Source organism: Rhinolophus ferrumequinum, chromosome 3 (genome assembly GCF_004115265.2).
Source record: "Rhinolophus ferrumequinum isolate MPI-CBG mRhiFer1 chromosome 3, mRhiFer1_v1.p, whole genome shotgun sequence".
Taxonomy (NCBI): domain Eukaryota; kingdom Metazoa; phylum Chordata; class Mammalia; order Chiroptera; family Rhinolophidae; genus Rhinolophus; species Rhinolophus ferrumequinum.
This window is the reverse complement of record NC_046286.1, coordinates 61,620,144-61,645,247: the sequence shown is the minus strand read 5'-3', so window position 1 is coordinate 61,645,247 and position 25,104 is coordinate 61,620,144. Positions and strand designations below refer to the sequence as shown.

General features: G+C 38.2%; 1 protein-coding gene across 5 annotated transcripts in view; it reads right to left on the bottom strand.

The window, feature by feature from the left end:
- The window catches only part of ARMC2 (armadillo repeat containing 2), a 177,447-nt gene that overhangs the window by 115,756 nt on the left and 36,587 nt on the right, over nt 1–25,104 (bottom strand). For all 5 annotated transcript variants that reach the window (XM_033097821.1, XM_033097793.1, XM_033097784.1 and 2 more), the window contains 5 exons: nt 19,191–19,267; nt 14,797–14,895; nt 10,055–10,230; nt 5,186–5,288; nt 3,557–3,780 (listed from right to left, as the gene is read on the bottom strand). In XM_033097821.1, coding sequence (XP_032953712.1) covers nt 3,557–3,780; nt 5,186–5,288; nt 10,055–10,230; nt 14,797–14,895; nt 19,191–19,267 — 679 coding nt within the window. The remainder of the gene's footprint in view (nt 1–3,556; nt 3,781–5,185; nt 5,289–10,054; nt 10,231–14,796; nt 14,896–19,190; nt 19,268–25,104) is intronic.

The window sequence follows — 25,104 nt, the reverse complement described above, 5'->3', positions numbered from 1 at the left end:
GCGGTGGCCGCTCAGTTCCTCTGAGCATCAACAGTAATCCTCCCAACCTGCTCAAAATGCTACTAGGGATCTGACAGGCAGAAGTGACTGCAGTGTTGAACATGTGGAAGGAGAATGGTTTTGTAGAAAAATAAGACATCTGAATACGGTTATCAGGACAAGAGTCACCAAAAAGTAGGCCCCCAAGGACAGCTATCTCATTCTTCATTCTCTTACTCAGCCTGGTAGAGAGCTGCCACTCTACACGTATGTAATCAGTGTCTCTGGATGTCAGCCATGCAGTGATAAACATGTACGTATGTGTATACATACATATAAGAAACAACACAAAAGAAAACCTTAAAAATCACAACACTTCAGTATTTCTTCCTCTAAGCAACATTTGTCCATATTCTGTGGAGGAGCTTTTCTTCCACACATGTCACTTGATCTCTTCTAGTTCCATCATACTCCATCTAATATCTAGTAACTGCAGCAATGCCTCTTAATTGGGGCTACTATGTGTGAGATCTTAACTCTCCAGTCTGTCCATACCACTGACATCCTCCTCCCATCACTTTGCTGTTTTTTGGTCTTTATCACTTTAATATCGTGTGCACATTCATCTTTCTGCCACTCTGATCTTGTCTCCTCCTTCCCACACATCGACCTCCGATTGCTCTCTGTTGCTCCAAGTCCACACTCTGCAGCCTGGTATTCGAGACCCATGACTGTAGCCTCTGAATCTCACCTGTACACCTCCCCCACAGAACCCCAGACAGATCCACATCTTCAGATCGCCAAGCACACCTTGTCCCTTTCTGCCAGTTTCCCAAGTCTTACATAACCGTCAGGGTCCAGCTTCAGATGTTTTCCATTCATTCAATGGCCTCCAACGGGACCACTTTAGGGAACCAGTATGACTCTAGCACTGTGCCAGGTCTAGAATGTACAACGTTTTATAATAGGAGGTCCCCAAAAAGTGTGCTACAGCTACTGAGGTTCTCTGGGTTAAAAGTCATAAGGACAGGAAGTCCCGGCTGTCCAATGTTGAAAGGGGCATCTGACCTAGTAACTCAGTTTGTACCAGACAATGCTGAGGTGAGGGAAAAGGGAAAGAAAAGAGAAACACAGGGAATACAGCGCTGTACTGACTGACATACCAGAGGTCCTAGCTCTTGTTTTGATATATTTTGGTCACAATAATGCTCAATGCTCCTTTACACCAACTGATTTTATTTGTATATTATTTATATATTAAATATTTATGTATTTTATTATAAAAAATAAATACATATGTAAAATAAATTTATATATTCAAATTTTTATGAAATTCAAACTTATAAATTATATATATACATATTTACATAAATATATTATATATTAAAATATATAATTTTATACAATTATAAATTATAAATAAAATATATAATTTATATATAATAGGTTGGAAAGAAGTTTTTAAACCCAGACTATATACAGATATAGATCGTTCTCTCTATATAGATGTAGATATATAGTCTATATATACATATATATACACACATAGAGAGAGAGAGTCTGGTTTAAATATATGTAAATACATGTAAATACAAATATCTATATTTATTCAATTATATCAATCTAATTTATATTTTATAATTTATTTAATTCTATAAATAGATATGTTTATATATGTGTTATCTGGTTAAAAGAGTTCTTACCAACCCACATATACATAACATGTATTTACATATTTATATTGGTTGGTAAGAACTCTTTTAAACCAGATAAGAATTCCAGAAGCCGTTGCATAAACACTGAAAGCAGAGTGAATATCTCAACAGGAGAATGGCTGGTTATGTGAGGTATAGCCTTATCACAGAATATTATGTTGCCATTAAAAAGAATAAAGTAAGTCTATAGAGTTGACTCAAGGGGTTTTTACTATTGTGAAATGAGAACAAAGAAGTACATAGATTATCTTATTTTTGAAAACTGAAGAGTGTATTAAAAGGCGCTGAGCATGTGAGTGTGAACAATGTTGGCTAACTGGGTGGACCACACGGAGAAACAAGGAGGGAAGAACGTGATGGAAAAAAACAGCGATTAAAAAACACAGGTTCCATGATAAAAAGCAAGATTTATATAAAATTATACATATATGTAAGCATATACAGAGGGTGCCAAAAAAATGTATACACATTTTAAGAAAGGAAAAAATTGTATTAAAATAGTAATACTCAATATATACCAATAACATGACGCTAGCATTCATTTGATTAAAGCCATTTTTTCAGCAAACGTCATACTACATATTGCTCCCATAATTAAACTCAACTCAAGAAGTAATACGTAGAAAACATCTCTTAAAATATGTATACCTTTTTTGGCACCCCTGTATGTATACCTGGTATGTGCATAAAATGCATGGAAGAATGGTTACTAAAATTTTGGAGGTATGTTATTCTCAGGGTGAAAATAAAAGTTGTCTTATTTTTACACTCTTCCTTATACTTTTTTTGCATTTTAAGAAAAAAATATAGTTATGTATATAACCAAAATAACTATTCATTGAAGGAAATTTTGGAGTTACTCAATAACACTGGCAGCATGAAAATGGTTTGTCTTCCTAGCCAAAAGATGGCACATCCAGTAGAATTTTGAATCATTCATGACTAAAAGAGGTTTTCACAATCTTTTTCAAAATGGAGACAGATCACAAAGTCCAAAATTAATAATCATCATAAACACTTTAAGCATCTTTAAACCAGGGTCTAAATCTAATTTTGAACACATTTTCCCAGAGGCTTCAAGTACTCCGAGTGCTTAATCTATCCTCATTAACTGACAAGCACATTTCAAATCTCATGAATTATTACATCAAAGATGCTATTATCTGATATGTAAATGCTATTAACGAGTAAAAGCTCATCTAAAAAAGAATGAGAGCTGAAGCAGCTCCAATGAAAACAATTTAACTATGAAATTTAATCTGCCACAAAAGAAGTAATAAAACTCTTAACACATAACAAAATTTTTCTTCCTGCCCTTGTCATATTAAATGCATCCAGTTTTGTTACCTTCGTTCCTGTAGTCTCAGGCTGGCATGTCATCTACACACCCCCTCAACAACTGTCAACTCAATATCATTAACTTTCTGTTTTTTATTGTAGATACAAGATTCATGATATTAACTACGCATCATCACGAACAATCTCCAGGTGAGGCCTCTCTTCAAAACTCTAAAAGTTAAAACTCTGCCTGTTAAAATTCTGATTCTAACATGCAGTTGTTTTGCAGAGACGTGCTGCTTTTTCATTTTTCCAGGCCTGCTTTCAGTAGTGGAAATGGATGTCCGCAAGCTGTATGGACAGCTGCTCCATGAAAAAGCCATAGAATAGCTTTTCTAGGGGAAATGGTGGGAGGTGGGGCAGTGATACCTACCTTTGATCCCCAAGGCTAGGCACCCCAACCTGGCGACCTGGCTGCACATAACAGCCACCTGTGACCTGTGACACCCACCTGGCAGGTAACTGGTACTAGGTAACATGAAAACTAATTTTACATATCTAATCTCTTCAAGTAAAATACTTACTTGGACTAACAAGTGGCCTGAATTAGGGAAACATGTACCACATTTCTTGGTGTTCTCATTTATTTGCTTTATCAAATTCATCAATATTTCCACAGCATCTTTGCTGATCATTTCATTAAGAAATCCTGGATTCCCAGAAAGGAATTTGATAGCCCCCACACAGTATAAAAAAGCTTCGGTGTTAGTTTGCAGGTCTTCACTTCTCAGGACCTCCAATAATGATTCTGTCAAAAAGATGGATTATTACAAATGTATAACAGTTGGAAAGATATATTAAAGTGCTTGTATGTGAACATCAAATTTAATTTGTAAAATGTTACTCAGAACCTATATTTGAATGCTTGTTAAGGGTTACTCATATGGTATGAAGAGGAAAGCTTACTTGTAGCAAATAAGACAAATCTCCATAATAGTAATGACAGCAAAAGGATGGGATTATAGCATATGAATAAGAAAGTGTTCTTTAAATGCCATTCTCTGCTTCTTACTAACATTTATCAACCATTATTTTTGGTTACAAACATTTTGAGTTATTATAGAATAACTAATAAGTAAAACAAATCTTTAAGAATAGACTGGCTGCTATATGAATGGGAAATTAATCAAGATAGGGACTTTAAAAAATCTCAATCACCATATAAAGGGATACTTCAATTATAACATCCACCCCTTCCCAACAAAACTTAAGAACATCCATTCATATAGCATACGAGCTACTAGGTTTTAGGAGTAATCCAAGCAACGCTGATAAGGTTAATCGTGTCTATCTCACATTTAATTTTATTAATATCAGTGTGATCATTTGTCAGAATCTTTCTTTGTCTTTAGACTACAATTCTCAATGAGCTGATTCAGTGTTTGACATTTCCTTCAGTACTGGGTTTGTCCCTGACTGCTGGCGTAAATAAAAAAGATGATGAAGATCATTGTCCTATGTTGTAAAAAGAAGTCTCAACGTATTTTCCATGCTGCCTTGCATTAGATCAACAACAGTAATTCATAAAAAAATTCTATTTAGGTAACTATTTAAGCATCTTATTATTTAAGAGTATATCAAGAATTAGGCATTATTAACTAGGTAGTTAGAATGTAATAAAATCGTTCTACCTACATATTTGAAACACATTTGAGACACTTTGATGTCAAATTTCTACAACAGTTACAGAAATCTTCCAAGTTTTAGTCATTCCTACTATATCAAAAGACAAAAAATTTCAATGATGTCAAATACTATTAAATGTGTTTTTTTCTAATAGTAACTCCAAGACGAGGAAATGAATTTTTAAATAAGGAACACTTTATAAATTCACATAATGTTACTACGGGAAGGAGGAGGAGGAGGGAAAGGAGGGGGAGGGAGAGGAGGGGGAGGGTGAGGAGGGGGAGGGTGAGGAAGAGGAGGAGGAGGAGGAGGAGGAGGAGGAGGAGAGCAGACTATCCTCCTAGGATCCAAAGGATGTATTGAATGGAATGTGGAAAACACAGAGAAGGACAGAGCAAAAATAGGAACCACATAATTTCTGCATATTACTAGAAAATAAAATATTCTAGCTATCACTAACTTCTCCAAACTTCTCATTTGCACTCAAGCACACCGTTTGCTCAATGGCAGCTCTGCATGATACTCACCCAGAATGCTGTCATTTTGAATCAGAGAATCATTCTTCTCATTCCTGCTAATTTTAAATATAAGTTTGCAGACATTAAGAAGATTCTTTCTACTTACTTTAAGCTGCAGAGAAAGAAAACACATTCTATTGCAGAGAGAAATAAAGACTTAAAAAACAACACAAACATCTAATTTTAAAAGTGCAGCAAAAGTATTTTTAAAACATAAAGAAAGTTCTAAAGAAATCACTTTCAAAAGTTTTGGCCACATATTTGCCAACTATGGTATCTAATTAACTCATTGATAGTAAATACAATATAAATGATACTTAGAGTAAGCATATTTTAACAATAAGTATCTATTTTTTATTTCATAAAGTCTCAGGCTTATAGGTAAGATTACTAGTTACTTTTTAAAGAGCATATAGGGGGAGAAAGGAGGGGTGATGCTGATAAATTTAATTAAATGGAGTAATTGCTTTAAAACACAAAAGTAAAGGAAGATGGATACCAAATTTACAGATTAAACTACCTTAGAAAACAATACACAGTGGAGCTGAAAGAAAATAAAAAAGACATATTCTCTGATTAGATGATGTCCAAATTTATCTTTAAGGCTATTTCTGGAATTGGGATAATTACAAGTAATGTTCAAAGTTTAAAATTATCTTCTAAATCACACAAAAATATTCAAGTAAGTGAAACATAGAGACGATAAGGAAGTATATGTTTTTAAAAAACAGAGTGTAGGAGGACTAACAGAATCAAATGGTCTAAATTATATGTATGTTTATCTAAAGCAGTAAAAAGTAAAAAGAAAAATCCTAAATGTCCAATATTAGGGAATAACGTAATAAATTGTGGAACATCAATACTATTCATATTAAACACTCACATGAACACTATGTTTGAAAAGAAAGACATTTATAAGCTATTACAAGATAGAAATATTACATGTCCTCATTGCAAGAGTGTAAAATATGTAGGAATGAGGTCATCTGAATAAATAAATATATTTGTGTGAAAAAGATGGCACATGGGTCATTATTATTTTATCATTAAATATAGCTTTAAAATTATCTTCAATATTGTTGAGTCTTCAGTTCATTTGAAAAAAGATAAAGGAATTTGTCATTTGAAAAAAGATAAAGGAATATTGTTTAAAGATTTGTTCTGTGTTTGACTCACAAATATTATTGAGCTCCTATTGTGTGCTGTTTGCTGTAGGAGATGCGTGATGACTTCAGTCCCCTGCTCTGGGCCCTTTTCCTGTTACCTCAGAACAACCGTGACTATTAAGTTTTGTCATTCTCATTTCTGCAACTGAGGAGTCTGCTCCTCAGAGAGGTCGTGTTAACTCACGGCAGCATCACCCGGGCGTATACTAGAAATGCAGAATCCCAGGCCCCACCCAGGCCGACTGAATCAGAATCTGCATTTCAACAAGCTCCCCTGGGGATCCGTGTGCACATTCTGTCTGAGAAGCCCTGTGGAGAAAGCCTCAGAAACTATCACAAATGGCAGAACGGAGATTCCTTCCATCCTCTAGAGGAAAAATGCAAATGGGAACTTACAAACATTTTTAATGATTAAGTGCTTTAAAAAATATTGTACAGACATCTAGAAAATAAAAAAAATAGAAAAAAATTCTATATCAATGGAAAATATAGTGTCCTTAATATTTGGGAATATAATTTAATCAGTTGACAATCTTCCACTATATTGTGAGACCTTGAGGTCAAAATCATGATTTATTACTCTTTCTATGCGGTGGTAGAAAGCATGCATTATGTACTCAATAAAGTTTGTTGAATTAATGAATGAATAAATGAACCTCACCCCGCCCCAACCCAAATCTTATATTTTTAATGAAAAGTGGCAAAGAAAAAAAGAAAAGACTGGTGTCAGAGTTTTCATTTAAAAAAAAAAAACAACCCACAATTTCCGGTTCTGCTAATAAGGTTACTTTACATTCAAAGTAAATTCCTATGCCTTCTCTTTTGGTAACTGTATGTAAAATTATGACTTTGAGACATGAAAAGATAATAAAATATTAAATTATATGCAAATAATACAGACTACCTTATATAAAACAGCCCTAACCCCCAGCACTGTCCTTCCCTTTGCTTTGGTTTATTTTCTTCCCACAGTACTCATCAGCCCCCTTCGGCAGTTTATATGTTTACCGTCTGTCTCTCCTGCTACAGTGCCAGACTGGAGGGCAGAGGCAATGCATTCTCAATGTCAAGAGTCCCTGGCACAAAGCTAGTTGCTTTAGTGGAGTATTTTTCTTACATTAAAAATAGTAGTCTTGGCTAGCCCAGTGGCTCAGGTGGTTGGAGCGCCGTGCTCCTAACGCTGAGGTCGCCAGTTCGATTCCCACATGGGCCAGTGAGCTTCCCTCTACAGCTAAGATTGTGAACAATGGCTCTCCCTGGAGCTGGGCTGCCATGAGCAGCCAGAGGTTGGCGTGTGCTGCTGAGTGCTGCCACGGGCTGCTGAATGCTACTGTGGGCCATGAGCGGCCGGTGGCCAGCGTGAGCGGTCGGCAGCCTGCAAGAGCTGCCATGAGCTGCTGTGAACGACTGACTGGAGACCGAGTCCCTCAGCCGGGGGGAGCACAAGGCTCATAATACCAGCCTGGGCCAGGGAGCTGTGTCCTACACAACTAGACTGAGAAACAACGGCTTGAACTGGAGTGGGGTGGGGAGAGGCGGAAGAAGGGGGAAAAATAATAGTCTTTTCTATTTAAAGCAAATTTGGAAAATTAAAGAGAAGTTTTAAAATCACTCATAATACTATCACGATATATAATCACTGTTGACATACTGGTATTTCTTTCCTGTTTTTTGCCCCTGTGTAAGGTGCTAGATTATTTTTTCCCTCCTGAATATAGTTACATTCATACTGTATATATGTTTGCCCTCTAAAAAAATCTTAACATAGACTGAGACATTTTTGTAAGATTTTTTTAATACAAAGGTTAAAATTAAAATGGCTGTCCGGCAAATCCCCATTTAACCCAGGGATACAAGACATCAGAAAAACATGCTCACTGAATTTTTTTAAACTATAAATAATCTTAAATGTTTGAATTATAACATTAAACTGGTAGATAAAATAAATATTGGCAGAAAGAAGAGAAATTATTAGAAACTTCTAAGTCCTATCTATCTTTAGTTTTTTGCTGATGTTTTTTTTCTTCAACAGCTTTCTATGTGGTCTTTTTAAAACTTACACAGAACCCCATCACCAAGTCCTAAGCGAAACGTCTTGCCTGGGACATTGTAGGAGATTCAGGCAGCCAATGGGAAGTTGGACCTTGCAGGTCCTTCCTGACTCCTGGTTGTGTAGTTAATCAGAAGGGACAGCCTACCCATCTCTGCCTCTGGAGTGTAGCCTAGGGAGTCCTGCCCCTGATTCAGCAAGGCAGTCAATGTCACAGAGAGGCTTTATCTAAACATACGTATCATTCAGAACGTGTTCACTGCCTGGCTGATCACTTAGACTTTTGCCCTAAAATAGTTAAATTGTGCCATGCATATAATTTATTTGAATGGCACCTTTAATAACCAAGATAATACTTTCTCTGGGAAGCATTAGAATTCATAGCACTTTCCTTCTTTCTTGTTCTCTCTTTCACTTATTCTTTTGGCTTGACATAGGGCAAAATGTCTGGGATCTACACGGAAAACCAAACGCAGTCCCTGGGCAGCTGGCAGCTACACTGGTAGACCCTCCAGACTCACACCAGGGCTCCCCTGAGCAAGAAGGCTCCCCAAATCCAGGGACAGAAAGAACACTGGGCAAGCATGCAGACAGCCTTTTAATCTCTACTTTAAATCCTCCCTGTGGTTTATGCTCTTTTTGCTTCACTAAAGCGGATCGATCAATTACGTACCATCAATGAGAGGGGATTCAAATACCACTGACATCACTATTTCAAAGAAGTCATACACCATATCACACTTTTTAAAAAGAGGGTGAATAGTTTAGAATGACAGCTAAATAAGAATGTACCTGCTCAAAAAAAACTGCATAGGGTGTGTAGTCAGAACATCCTGCTTTATGAAATACATCAAAATAGGAAACAGTGGACACACTTACTAAACTGTTAAGAAGTATGCCTACGCTTGCCTTCACTGTGTGCTTTCAGATTTCAAATTGTATGAATTATGGGGTGTTAACACAATAGCTTTTACTTTTATGAAATTGGGTAAACAAAGCTTCCTTCATTAGTTTTAGCGACTCTCTTAGACCGTTCTATAATAATTGTGTCTTATCTTTTGGTTCCAACTGTTTATGGCTGTGACAACAAAGTGCTCCCCTCAAACAATGAGATCATTTTGTTCAAGACAGAGTTTCTTCCCTTTTATTTGGCGTCTGGCCTTTTCTTCCAACACCTTACAGGAATCCTATTGACCACCTGCCCATGAACGCATGCAGCTGTGTCTCTGTTTCACACTCTTTCATAAAGCACCTGGCCATTGTGTCCGTGACCCAAGTTATCTAAAGTTATTTATTAAATCACGTGGCAAAATCAAGCACCCAACAGAAACCATAGGGCAGAAACCACAGCCTGCATTCACAGATACTGATCTTCAGTCAAGTTGCTTGAGCAACTGTTTTGAATGTATTTGCCTATTGTCACATTTTTTTTTAACCTAGCCACAGACCATATTTGAACATTTTCTATGTCCTCAGCCTTAGTTCCTTAGATAGCACCTTCTAGGCATATTCCGGGATGTCAGTTTACTACCTTAATTTTTTTTTCAAGATTCTAAATGAACACACTGCATTTCTAATCTTCCTGGTAATATTTACAAATGAAGGATTAAACAAAAATTTCATGTGCTACAGTCTACTAGACCAGAGGAAAGAAAAACTTACTGCTAGAATAATTTTTGCAAGTTTAAGGCTGAGCGGGTCTGAACCAACATCAACTAGTTTATATAGGGTCTTCAGGAGAATATTTCTTCTCTTAAATTTATTTCCAAGCATGTTTCCTTCCTCTAAAGCGTGATGAAGTTGTGTGCAAGCAGCACAAACCATTTCAATATTTTCTTCTGTCAGGGCAAAGAGAGTAAAAGCGACATGTACTAATTAAGGTCAAGTTCTCAAGTGTATCAAACACAGACAGTATAAGTAAAATCCCCATAATTATTTTCTCGGACATCTTCAAATTCCTGAATTGCTCTTTTTATTTTCTCTTATCATTTCCATCTACCCGTTTTTTTTTGTTTTTGTGTTGATTTTACTGATCCATCTTCTAACACATCTGACTTATTTACTAATCAGTCAGTTAGCTTATCTAGAACACACAGTCTTTAAAGAGCATATGTTAAAGAATGGGATTGTACCTATTTCCATTGGTCTTCTTTATTCTAAATGTCTTCCACCTCAGCTAGTGCTCTGTTTAGTCTCATGGAAAGAAACACCTCCATCTTTAACCCTTTGCAGCAGAGTTCTGCTGGCCTAGAATGTTTTCCTCACTTTTGTTCCTACTGATTTGGGTCCTTCAAGGATCTAATGAAGTTCAGGCTTGTCCAGACAAGGTGCACTATTCCACATATAATAAATGTTACCTTGTACTATTACTTTTCACAGGTATGTGTGTGCGTGTGTGTGTATTTAGTTATAGTTGTTGTTATAGCTGTAGTTGTAGTTGTAGTTACAGTTATAGTTGTAATTATAGTTATAGTTGTTATAGTTCTGGTGCCCTCAAATAGATGGCATGAGTGGGAACCACATCTTATATATGTTTGCATCAACAGTGCATGGTGCAGTGAGAATACTATACTGACAATCTGTATCACAGTATAATACATATCCATTTTCTAATGTATCTGCTGATGAAAACAATGATCAATATTTTTCTGAGAATAATGCTAATTATCTGAGAAAAAAGGGCTCAAATGGAACAAAATCTCAATATGTCACCATATCTGCCATTATTGGGAGGTAGTTATTAGAAAAGAGGAGAATGAAAAAGAAGACTTTAGTTAGTAAACAGGGAGACCTAGAACACTTTACTTCCGAATTAGAATTCTGAGGAAAGCCATCCTTGAACGTGGCAGCCATACTAATAGGCATATAAGGAAGAAAAGCAGCAGACAACGTGGAACATGAGGAGAAATACAAGAATCCAAGGTCTAAGATATTCAGTTGAAAAAATATTATCTCTGATAGATTCCACCATGAAATTTAAAAGTAGGAAGCCAATCTTAAATAAATACCATAATGTGCTCTTAAAAGCCCACATAGAGGAAGTGTGCGCCTGCAGAAGGAAATGACTCAGGCCATTTTTAGCTCTTTTCAACAATAACATCTAAGAAAAAATTTTAAACCTCAATAGCTAAGTAACCTTCAATGCCTTTCAGTTATGCACTTAAATAAATGAATTGATGGGAAATGACTTAGACTAGCTTTAAATAAAGGGAAAGACTTGAGCTCCACAGTTAAAAAACAGTTTTGTTTTGTTGTTTTATTCTTCTGTGACTGGCAGTTTCTTCACAAACCTTGAGTCCAGGCCATGGGCTACTCTCTAGCAGTGGGTAGACTTGAAGGCATTTTTCTAATACTTTCCTCCACAAACTCTTCAGCCAGGTAGGTTCTACTCAAAAGTAGCTGTTTTAGCTTAAAAGAAATTTAAAAGGAAGGCGCAAGGGCCAAGGTTTAAACTATTGATCAAATTAACTCTTTATACCAGTTGGTTTGCTACATAGCCTCAAGAAACACCCTAAATCTAAGAGCTATCAAGCATCTCAAGTGGCTAAAGCTAGTGAGTGAAAGTTTGGTGAGTAATATAAAACAACATAGTTTCAAAGTAATTTCTCCCCACCAGATATTTATTAGTCACAAGAGGGGGAATAGTAATTTGATGGTGGAAAAACATGGCAGACACCACCTTCCCCACGTGATCAAAGTTCACATCACCAGTAATGGCCCAAATCCGCCTCCTGACACAATACACTGAGGACACAGCACCACTCATCCCATATACCTGGCTCAAATGCCTAACCTACATCTAATTGTGAGAAAATACCAGACACATTCAATTTGTGGGGCAATCTATAAACAACTGGCCTGTACTCCTCAAATATGTCAAGATCATGAAAGAGACTTACCAAATAACTGGAACTTGTGATCCAGGATTTTCTTTTACTATAAATGAAATTATTAGGGTAACTGGCAACATCTGAATAAGGTTTGTATAGTCTTGTATGGTAATTTCCAGACATGAAAAAGAATACCCTTGTTTCTAAAAATGCATGTTCGAGTACTTAGGGATATGGAACATCATGTCAGCAACTTGTTCTCAAAACGTTTAAAAAAGGAAACAAAATAATGTGTGTATGTGTGTGAGGACTGGGGGGAGAGAAAAATAGAGCAAGAGGGAGAGAAGGAGGAAGGGAGAAAGAGAATGATAAAGCAAAGGTGGTAAAATGGTAATATTTGGGGAATCGGGAGGAAGACATATAGGATTTCTTTGTATTACTCTTGCAACATTTCTATAAGTTGGAAATTATGTCAAACTAGGGGGGAAAAAGAAAGAAAAAGAATCCGAAAGGGTCAAGTAACCCGGCCCCGCCACCATTTGTTGCGAAGTTGTCTGTGGTAGACATGCCACACCTCAGCCTTCAATAATCCTTCTGAGAAGGGGGACTCATCCACATTTCAAATCCCAAACTCCTGGTAACTCCTGTCGGTGTCCGTGGTGGCAGAGCCCTCAGAACCCTTGTAAAATCCTTCAGGCTGAAGACTTCCTCCAAGATAGGCCTCCGTGATACCGGCCATTCTCCCCACTGAGCTCTTCCTAGGATGTTTTCCTGTTTAACTCTTACCCAGACCGATTGCTCTTCTCACCAGTCTGTATACACAAATAAAGGGCCCAAAGTCAACCTGGCAAGAGGGTGAACATGAGTACCTGTAGCTGGACAAAGTCATCATGTTCTCATTCTCAGGGATCTGAGCTGCAGTGGCTTTTGGTGACGATCTCGTCTCACCCACCCATCACCTGGCAGATGAGAACAGCACTATGCACGGACATCAGGGGATTGTTCCCCATGGCCATATGCTGCATTAGCAGCAGCACGAGGACCAGAAACCCTGTCCAGGGCTCCCCCATTAACCATGAGCACCACGAAGCACCAACAGGGAGGCGAGGAGGGGCGAGGGCATTTAAACCTTTTAGGAAATGGGTCTTCTGCACGACTTCCCTGTCTGGCTGCTGAGGGGGACTCATTTACCTGCTTCTCTTAGGGCCTCTTCCTGCGGCCACCATGCTGCTTTGCTCAGCTAAAGTACTCTCATTCCACAATTCCTAGTGAGGGCCTACTGTGCACCGCGTGCCAGGCACTGAGCTCAGCCCGGGGGCTATGACTGCAGCTGCAGAGGAGCCTGTTTCGCTTCAGAAATGGACTCCCCGAGGAGCGGCAAAGAGGGAGCAGGCGGGGGTGGGAGGTATTCCCCTGACAAGCTTTCAGTGATGAGAACATGATGACTTTGTCCAGCTACAGGTACTCATTTTCACCCTCTTTCCAGGTTAATTTTGGGCCCTTTATTTGTGTATAAAGACTGGTGAGAAGAGCAATCAGTCTGGGTAAGAGTTAAACAAGAAAACATCCTAGGAAGAACTCAGTGGGGAGAATGGCCGGTATCACGGAGGCCTATCTTGGAGGAAGTCTTCAGCCTGAAGGATTTTACAAGGGTTCTGAGGGCTCTGCCACCACGGACACCGACAGGAGTTACCAGGAGTTTGGGATTTGAAATGTGGATGAGTCCCCCTTCTCAGAAGGATTATTGAAGGCTGAGGTGTGGCATGTCTACCACAGACAACTTCGCAACAAATGGTGGCGGGGCCGGGTTACTTGACCCTTTCGGATTCTTTTTCTTTCTTTTTTCCCCCTAGTTTGACATAATTTCCAACTCATAGAAATGTTGCAAGAGTAATACAAAGAAATCCTATATGTCTTCCTCCTGATTCCCCAAATATTACCATTTTACCACCTTTGCTTTATCATTCTCTTTCTCCCTTCCTCCTTCTCTCCCTCTTGCTCTATTTTTCCATAGGTCAACTCTGCAGAGACCTGTGGATCGTGGGCCTTCATTGCTGGGGCACCAGGGTGCAAGGGCGGGGCATATCCCAGGCCACTTTCTGCTGAGTGCCATCTCTGACAGGTGTGTTCAATCTAAGGAGAGTAGGGCATACGCATTGGGATCTGGAAAACCAGGGGCACATCTGCCTAGGTGCCAGTCTATGAGACTTCATCAAAGTTCAGAGGCCTGAAATCTGTTTTAATCATTCACTTTCTTGCAAGAACTGCTACCCTAAAGAGCTCAAACCAGCATTTCCTGGTTTGAGGTGATAATTTATATTCCAAAGGGGAATTTTAGAATGTCTTGCTGCACTTAAAGTATAATTTTACTCACTAAAAATTAGCTTTACATGTAATATTTAATATATATATTTCTGGGTAAATAAGTAGATGACTTCATTTGTTTTTGAACATGTTCACAGAAATGACAGTCAAAGTGTACTAATAATTTCACGGTAATGGGGGACATATAAATAATAAATAACCACAGATACATTTTATTAAAACAAAAACTGCTTGCTTTTTTTTCTTTACCTTTTTCTAATTCATGCAAAATTGGTACAATCCTTGTATTCCAAAAGATGTCACCAACTTCAGTTTCTGTATTCGTATCTTGCAAGTCATCTTTTGAAACTGCAAAAGAAACCCAGAGCAGGAGAAAGAGCCATGAAAAAGGAGTTATAACTGAAGCATCATCCAAAGATCTGCTATTCATCACTAAAATTTAAAAGCTCTAGAATTAAATTACACTTTGTCCCCCCACCCCGAACCCCAACCAGTACTTTAGAACTACATACATGTCTTCTAATCAAGTCACCCCAAATTAAACTCAGATAATGTAAAGAAATCAGAACTTTAAACTCTGATTGGGACACTTCATAAAGTCTTAAGCTTTGTAGATGTTGGAATTATTGTCAGTAAGGCAAACAGTTTTGAGTTATTTTTACTTACACTTGTGCAGAATAAACAGAAAACTATAGACAGGTCACAAGGAGGATTTGAAAATATTTAATGAAAACTTTTCTCAAAGGAAGGCCTGCAAAGACTTTCTTTCCTATAGAGAATAAAATGTCCACATCACGGTGTGGCCAGGGCCATTAACGCCAGGTGATTTTGTTGGGGGTAGTGGGTGCCTGGGTTTTGGGCGCTGACAGCTCTCAATTCAAATTCCACCTTCATTATTGATGCTTTGGGTGACAGGGGCTTGCTTCTCAGCCTTTCTGAGCCTCATCAGCAAAACAGTGATTAAGATATTTGCCTTCAGGGTTACGAGAAATAAAAGACATGATACAGGCAAAGCTCTGAGCCCAGTGCTCAGCATCTAGTAACACTCGATAAATAGGAATTTCATTCCCCTGATTAAAAACCAAACAAATAGGTCATCACTGTCTGAAGTGTAGCAGGCTGTATGATACACTGAATCGAGGGTAGATGCTGCCCGGGAATGTAGGCTGTAGGAGGGTAATGGCTACCACTGGTTGTGTACTTCAGATGCAGCAGGCCCCTATTTAATGTTGGTAACAACACTGTGAGAGGGGTCCCTAAATTATCCTCATGTTCCAGATGAAGAAAGTAGGGCTTGGGGGTATTAAATTACCTGCCCAAGGTCAAAGGGCTCCATAGACCTTGCACTTGACCTCTACGCTATTCTGCCTTACAGCAAACCAAAAAGTAACTTTGGAGGGCAATATAAATCATACTAGAAACTGGAAATCATGATTGCATTTTACAGGGGCACTATCTCAAGACCTGAGACACTGACAGCTAGATGGAGCACCGCTGTGGGGGGCCCTCAGGAGCAGCCCTGGAGAGATATTCCTAACCTCCCTTCTCCGAAGTCCACCCCTTACGGCCCTCTGATTGGTTCTGGGAAGCCATGTCCTCTCAGGGTGGACCTGGTACCAATGAAGTGACCACACAGCGGCTGCCTGGACCCTAAAAATGCACATGATGAGTTAGAAATCATAGGAGCAATCAAAGGGTTCCACAGAGAGAGAGAGAAAGAGAGAGAAAGCAGTGAAAGGGTGTGTGGCTTGTATATTTTTAGGCTGTTTTAACTAAAACAAGGATGAGCTGACCGGCAGGCCTGTTAAGAGCACAGGTTGTAGAGTCTCTGTCTGGGTTTGAGTCCTGGCTATGCCACCTACCAGCTGACTGACTTTGAGAAAGTTGCTTCACTTTTCCTCTGTAAAATAGGGTGACAGTGGTCACCTCCAAGTATTGGGGCTATGGGTTAATTCCTTTTATGTGCTTTTTTGTATTATCTAAAACCTCTAATGTACTTGTGTTACACTTGAACAGAGAAAAATAACACGACGCATGTTAAATTTTCCCAGCACACAGTCATGATGTCACCCAGGAGAGGCAGGAAAGCTGTCTAATTTACCTGTGCACCCAACGCACGGCCTTCCCTTAATGCACTCCATGCTGCAAACAGCCACTCCCAGTGGCAGCAAGTCTAGGCTTGCCTTCTATTAAACCTTCCTAATACCAGGAGGAGCCAATGCATGATGGGCGGGGAGAGCACTTGAGCAGCAAAAGTGGACAGAAAGCGGCTGTCGACAGGGCTGTAATTAACAGTGCCGGTGCTGTCAACAGTTTTCACAGCAGGGTTCTGCCTAATCTGTCTAAGCCGTAAACAAGAATTCACCATAAAACACACAGTTGAACTGTGTTTAGGACAACATCAGTCCATATCAGTACAGGTTCACAATCCTTTTTCCAAAGCATGTGGGACCAGATATGGTTTGGGATTCAGAAAACTTTGCATTTTAGTAAGGCAATATGGTGCATGCACTGCATGTTACATACCACCCCCAGTTGGGTCTTCTGGGACAGCCCCCTGTAGGAAAATACGGGAACATTCACACTAATGAAACAAAGACTATACTGGCCTCCCATCAGTTCAGGTTAGGCACTGTCACTAAATGAGTTTGAAAAATATTTCAGCGTTCAGAGCTTTAGGGATTTCAGAACTACAGGTAAAGGACTGTAGACCACTAGTGCATTCTTTTGGATCATTACTTTCATGAGTCTGCCCTCACTCTGATAAATTACAGATATGGTTTCTAAAAGTAAACATGAATATTCCAGCAGTATAAAAAACATACTTACTCATATTCCTAGGTAAGTGACATTTTCAAAGTCCGAAGTATGTGCATAAAATCAATATATATCAAGTGAAAAGCCAGAAGATAATGCCAGACAAATAATTTAATCAACACATATTTATGATGCTTTTAAATTTACTAGAAATAGAGATTTCAAATCCAGTAAGTTGAAATCCGCATTTTTACCTTCTATGCAATATGCTTTTCCATATAATAGCTCTATGAGAAACCAGGATTCTCAACGTGTTTCTCAGGACAAACAAAATTGGTAATATGTTCATCCCAGGAAGAGTTGAATTATGGGGCTGAGCCAGAAATCACAGGAGAGTTTATTTAACCTTCAGAAGGAAAGGCCCTCGCAGGCCCTTCTGAATGGTTCTAAGATTTGTTTCTTCTCAGAACAGAACTAGTCCGGTATAAAGGTTTGCTTTCCACTCTCTCCTAGGGATCCCTGCGTGAGCAGCTGTCTCCAGCTATAGCCTTTCCACATCTTCAGGCCCTCATACATTTCCTCCAGTTCTGCTCTCCACAAAAGTCCCATTTTACATACTAACCCAGTTTCTATTCTAGAAACTGAAGCATGGAATCATGTGATTACTTTTGAAGAGCCATAAAAAATAAAGTTTGTCTCAGTCTTGGCCAACAACCTAATATTTTAGAAAGCACTTTCATCTAGGTTCACAGTTTGCTAAATATAAAAATTATGATTCAACAGGAAATTGGGTAAGTCAAGCAGAAATTTCAGCATGTTTTTGAAGATTTTGCTGTCTCAGTGGTTATAGTTCTTAACCACAGCTTAGAGTTCTGAACGTAAGAACTTGACACAATGTTTATTGGCTGATGTTTTTAAGCATGTACATGTAAAATCCTTAGCAACAATGCTGACACGGAAACCAGGCCAAGATTTCCTTGAGTACTATAGAAATTCCCATTGACTACAAAAGTCACTTTCCTGATAAAAAGTTAGTTTTAAAGATAATATACTTTAAACCTAGTATCAGTTGGTTTCATAAAATTATATGTGTATAATAAAAGTACAAAGAACCCAACAAATACCTGTGTACCAAAAACTAATATGGTCAAATATTAACCATATTTTCATCCTCCTCATTTTAAAAAACTAAAACATTACAGATATAGTTGATGCCCTGCCCCCATCCATTCCCCAACTCCCTGTCCCTCCAAGTGTTACCACCATTCTAAATCAGGTGGTTGTTTTTATCATGTTTGACTTTATCTATGTACCACATAGATGTGTATCCATAAACATGTCACTGTTTTCGCAACTTAATTTTTTTCATGTAATGTTACGTTTGAACTCATTTCATTCAATATTATAAATGTAGTCTACACTGCTATATTCCATTGCATGATACATTTTGTATCACTTCTAGTCTGTGATTTATATTGTTATATACTTTTCTCAATTAAACAGTTTAAAGCCCCAAAATGCTGTCTTCGTATAATTGACATAATTTCATTTAAGTGAGTAATGATTTTGAACTAAAGTTTTGAATTCAAGAATTATGGTGATGTCAAGTTTTGCAACTTTCCAAATGTTTTTACAAAATAATTTCTGTACAACCATTAAGATTATAATCTGTACATGTTTGAGCGGAGCAAACGGTAAGACAGTTATGAAAATTTTTTAAAAAATTATAAAAATAAGTGCTGATGTGTGACCAAGTTGGACAAAATTCCTGGAGTTTTCAAACAGTGAACCAACATCGGACATCTTTGGTTCAAACGTTTTTCCAACAAATGGAGAGGCTGAAAATGAACGAGTGCTGGGGACCTCTAAGAACACAAGAGCCTCACCTGCTTTGGTTTCCATCCTGCTCAGGTCGGAGCTGTTAGGGCACGATGAGGCCCTTGAACTCCTCTTCCCCTGGTCCCTAGGAGGAAGAGGAACACACACAACACTCAGCACAGAAACCAAAGCATTTCTTGTTCTGTGTCAGGAGTCGGCCATATACGGTTTCTGACGAAACCACAGAAGTATTTATGAAATGGGGTTTGGTGCTCTTTACCATTTTAATCAACCTCTAATTTCCAAGTAAGATTCATCTTTTGAAAATAAGTCATACTTGTTTAACAATATGAACTGCAGTTACTAGAAACAACTACGAAAATAAATCCAATGTTTACTTTGCAAATCAAGAAATTGATTAAGGATATGTATATATATATATACCACAAGAGGTCACTGTTAGAATAAGAAAGAAGGCTGGTATGCTTGGATCACAAAAGCCTAGCATTTATGAGAACCTCTCGCTCTCTCTCTATCCAGGCAAAAACCAAACAAAACAAAAAAACTATTCCCAAATTGGTCAGACGTGCCCAAGATCACACAGCAAGTTCAGATCTGGAACCAAAGTCTTATAACTTCCAATTCACTGCTCTTTTCACTACATCACAGTGTGTCTTGTTTCCATTTTAAAATTAATGAAATTAACATTCTCTGAAAATGTTTTATGTTTATACATATTTTAAATGTTAAAAAATTGAAAATAAATTCAAGCAGTCCTCAGAGGACAAATATTTTGTGTTCCAAATAGTAGAGTGGTGGCTAGCCAATAACAAGATTATACACCTATTTTTTTAAAGGTTACATTTAATGTAGAGATGGTCTATGAAGGATATAAATTCTCTTTAGCTAGCGCTGATACCTAAAAGTACTTACTTTTAAATATCTGTACAGCATTTCAGGGCAAAAAAAAAAAAATACTGAGAGAATAATAGTACAAGTTTTACAACAAAATTTCATGCATCAAATATAATATTTGCTACCCAACTCATAAAGAAAGCATATATATGCGGCCAGGGTCACCCCTGAATAGCCACATGTGTGTGCATTGCTCCTGCTTCCTGTGGTACGAGATGACCAGTCCATGTTCAGTGCTGGTCTTGCTTGGCCTTCGCTACTGCCCCAAGGATTAGCTTCCCCAAATATCATTTTCCCCATAAATATGTCCTTTCTCTTTAACACTTCCTTTAATCATATAAAAGTTCAAGCTAGTATTCTAAGAAATGTCTAATTCATTAATACTCTGAAACAACTGCTTCATTTGTACCTATCATAAAAAACATAGATCTGGTAGCAAGGTGTCCCCAGCCAATCAAAGAAATGGGATGGGATCCTCTTTGTCAGCACCAGTCTGAGTTGAGATGTAAATGAGGCATGTCTCAAAGCAGACAGAAATAAAGGATATCAACCCTATGAAAAGATAAAATACCAAAAGTTTGGCAGGGTGTGAGATCAGAAGGTTCCATACTTATCACTCCTAGAAATAAGAATATTTGAGGGCAATAGAAGCAAAGCCTTCTTCTTATTGTCCTAAACAACTATTGAAACCAAGCAAGACAATGTTCAACTAATAGCCTTCCAAAGTCACTGGTCCACACTCCCTGAGAACAGAGCCAGGGATGAGGTTACCTCCCTAAATACCACACTTGTGTATCCCATTTCCGAGGGGAGAAGAAGGGTCCTTCCTATCATATACAAAAGCCGAACAGAGCTAAGTCACACTGGTTCTCAAGAAAAGCACAGGACTGGAGCTGACCCATCCTCTGTATAACCATAATGGTGCAGTGATTGAGCGTGGAGGCTCTGGAAACAAACTGCCTGGGTCCAAATCCTGGGTCCAACACTTATCAGCTGTATGACTTTGTGCCAGTTAGTTAACTTCCTGGCTTCTGTTTCCTTACCTGAAAATGAGAGCATTGCCTCTATTTAGTAAAGTGATTAGTACATTTGAAGAACTTAATACATTGTCCTTATTATTATTATTCTCTTTAGTTCTGAGTCAACAAGAACCTGTCTGAGCAGTCCAGTGCTAGATGTTACCGTGATAAAGAACATACAAGGAGCTGTCCTAAAGAAGTTTAAAATCTACTGTGAAGAACTAAGGGACTTTTTTTAATGGAAAATTCCAATAGAGTCTCTAAGCAAGTACTAGAATGTGAAATTCAGTAGGTTACAAGAAGTAGAGAGATGCTGAGAAAGAAGTGATTACTGAGAGGAAGAAGTAGACCACAAAATGGGCCTGAAAAGCATAAAAGTTGAGCCAGCAAATGACAAGACTACTCTCAGGAAGGGAGTAACATGAGTGAAGGTAAACAGGGCATGAGGAAACTTGTATTCAGGGTAGGGATAATTGCCCAGGGCCAGCAAAATAGGAATAGAAGCTTTCTGCTGGGAGGTATTGGGAACAGCTCTCTGAAACTTTGGGTTGAATCAATGGACCCAATTTGATGGGCAAAGAGGAGCTGTCATAGGTTCTTAAATAAGCAAGTGATAGGATTTATAATTATGCAGTGACAAGGGTATTTAGGAGACATGGAGAGAGGTAATCCTTTGAGGATGAGAGTAGGACTGGAAAAGGAACAAATTCAAGAAATCCTATAAATGAAAAGTTGGTAGGATTTAGTGATTGGTTTCAGGAGGGAGAAAAAAACAAAAGGTCGACCTGGTGGCACAGGATAGCAGGGTTACCACCAACAGAAAGGGGGAGGATAGGGAGCACAACAGTTTGAGGGGTAAAATATGTCTGGGTTTTACTATGTTGAGTTTCTGAGGGAAAACGGAACATCTGCAGAAGAGATATGGAAATCAGGAAAAGATCTCCATTAAAAATCAAAGCAGTATATAGGGACCAGAAATCAGAAGAGTGGCTCAAAGACGGGACTCTCAGAACAAGGCTTTGTCCGACACTCCTGAGTAAAGGACATAAAGAGGAAAAGAAGTCCAAAGAAAGAAGAGAAATCAAATATGCTCTCAGGCATCCAAACATGTGAAAGCGAGCGTGATTATCAGGCACAAGAAGATGAAGATGGAAGAACTGTCCAGTCCGCCAGGGTAAACCAGAAATTTTGGGTTGAGTCAATGATCTTAAAAACAAAAGCCCTTCTTTGCTGAAGAAGATTAGATGCTAAGCGAAATAAGTCAGACAGAAAAAGTCAAGAACCATATGATTTCACTGATATGTGGGATATAAAACTGAAAGCAACAAAAGAACAAGACAAACAAACAAAAACTCATAGACACAGACACTAGTTTAGTGGTTACCAGAGGGTAGGTGGGGAGGGGAGTGGTAGATGAGGGTAAAGGGGGTCAAATATATGGTGATGGAAGGAGAACTGACTCTGGGAGGTGCAAACACAATGTGATACATTGATGATGTATTACAGAATTGTACACCTGAAACCTATGTAACTTTACTAACCATTGGTACCCCAATAAACTTTAATTTAAAAAAAAAAGAGAAGATTAGATGGCCTATACTCAACGGAAATCTGTCTTCCTGTAACTTCTACTCATTAGTTTTGGTTCGACTAATCACAGCCACGTGAAACAAATCTGTCCTTCCCCTTGACAATCCTTCAAATATTTAAAGATGTTGCATTCACCATAAAGCCATCTCCTGTGGTTTAAATCCCCTGGTTCTACTACTGATTTAGCTGTGTGACCTTGGGTAAGTTGTTTACCTGAGCTTTAGTTTCCTCATCTGTGTATGGGGGGTGGTAAATAATAGTACCCCTCAATGCAAGGTTGTGTGAGGATTAAGTGGTATAATGTGGAATCACTTAGCACTGTGCCGGGCACATAGCAAGGGGTCAGTAAGCTTTCCTATTATTGAGGCTACCACCATTGACGTCATTAACGAGTAGTCCCTTCAACCATTCCTCGTATGCTATGGTTTTCAATCTCCTTGGCAGCCTGTTCAGTCACTCTGAGTGAGTGCCAGTTTGTCTGGAACCCTTTTAAAGTCTGGAATCCAGCATGGAGCTAAAGGTATGGCTTGAGAAGCAAAGAGGAGCTATTCTAACTAATGCAGCCTAAAACTACAGGAGTGGTTTTGGTGGTCACACGTCACTATTGGTCAATTCTTGTCTTTCCTTACGTATGCAGCTCATTCTTATTCATATTCTTATTAAACTCATTCTTGTTAAATTTCACAGTGTTATATGTGGCAAAGGGTTCCCGCCTAGCAGATGCTTTTAGATCTTGATTCAGTCATCCAGTATAATTGTTCTTCTTCCCAGCTTCCTGTTCCATGTTTTTAAAGACCATAGTTACATTTTTTACAATGATTTTTTGATGTACCAAGAATAAAGCAATTCCAGAAATTATTTCTTAAAACTCTTCTATGAAATTCTTCTTAGAGGCAGAATAACACTATTTTATTAGTAGGATAGCTTCATCTACAAATACCAAAAACCTAATTCCAACTGACTTAAACAATAAATGGAATTTATTGGCTCATGCAAGCCAAAAGTTGAGCACTGGGGTGGATGTTACACGTGGTGTGATCAGTGCTTTGGCTCCATCTTTGTGCAGTTCTCTCAGGTCTGCCCTTCCTTTGTTTCCATCTGTAATCCGGTTGGAGTGCTGAGGGAAGCAAAGTGGGTAATGTATTCTCAGGCCTCATCTGTTACCCTTGTTTCAGTGCAAAAGCAAGGTCTTCTCTTCCCAATCACTGACAAAGGTCCTACATTTCACTATGAACAATCAGAACCAAACCCTGTAGCCAAGGTAATCAATGCCATACACAGACTGAGTTCCTAACGCCCATCCATTAACCGGTCACACTGGCAACATCTACTGCTGGACCAAATACATGCCAGGGAAATAAAAAAATGTGTTTCTTTAAAAATATTCTAAAATTCAGGTTTTACTATAATTCAGATAGTGCTTCCAACTATTACGACTGAGGTTCTTTAGTGAGGGGTCAGCAAGCTTTTTCTTCAAGAGCCAGACAATATATATTTTACACTTTGGGAGCCAAGTGGCAAAATGGAGGCTATTATGTAGATGCTTTAGTAATCATTTAAAATGTAATGATTTAAAAACATATAAATAATTGTTAGCTCAAAGGCCATAAAAAAAATAGGTGGTTGGCCAAATTTGGCTCCCAGGCTATCGTTTGTTGATGCTTGCTTTAGAGCAATAACTAAATAGATATTAAGAAGTAAATTAAATGGAAGGATTTGGGATTAAGAAAAAGATAAATTTATATCCATTTGGGAAAAAAATTACATGTAAACAATGGAAAAGGATATTTTAAAGGATGTTTATGATAAAAAGAAAATTTAGCAAATTTTGATCTAAGCTTTTCCTTGCCCTAAGAACAAGACACTTCATTTTTAGAATTAGACTCAAATCACACAGATTCAAGTCAGGCAGCAAATATTTTAGGCTTTGTGACCACACAGTCTCAGTCAAAAGTACTCAACTCCACCACTGCAGTGTGAAAGTAGCCATAGTCAATAAGTCAATGAAGAAATATGGCTGTGTTCCAATAAAACTTTATTCACAAAAACAGTTAATAGGTTAGATTTGGTCCATCGGCCTTAGTTTGCTGCTTTATAGTCACTTAGATTCTTTGACTGCAATTTCGAAATGCCACCAACAAGGGGTGGTCGTCCCTTCATCATGTCTTCATAGCCTGAAGCACCAGACATATTCCAGACTCTGTCTTAATAACTAACATTAAAAGTTGAATTCTATTTATACACAATAAAATTAAAGGACATGATTTTAAAGGAATGTTCATAAGATCAAGATCTTAAGAAAGTCCTCCAAGGTAGCTATATAGCATTAAGTTGTGGCCCAAGATTTAAAAATGCAGACGGTGGCAAAAAGATGTATACACATTTTAAGAAAGGAAAAAACTATTAAAATTGTAATACTCAATATATGATAATAACAAAAGATGAATACAAGTCACGT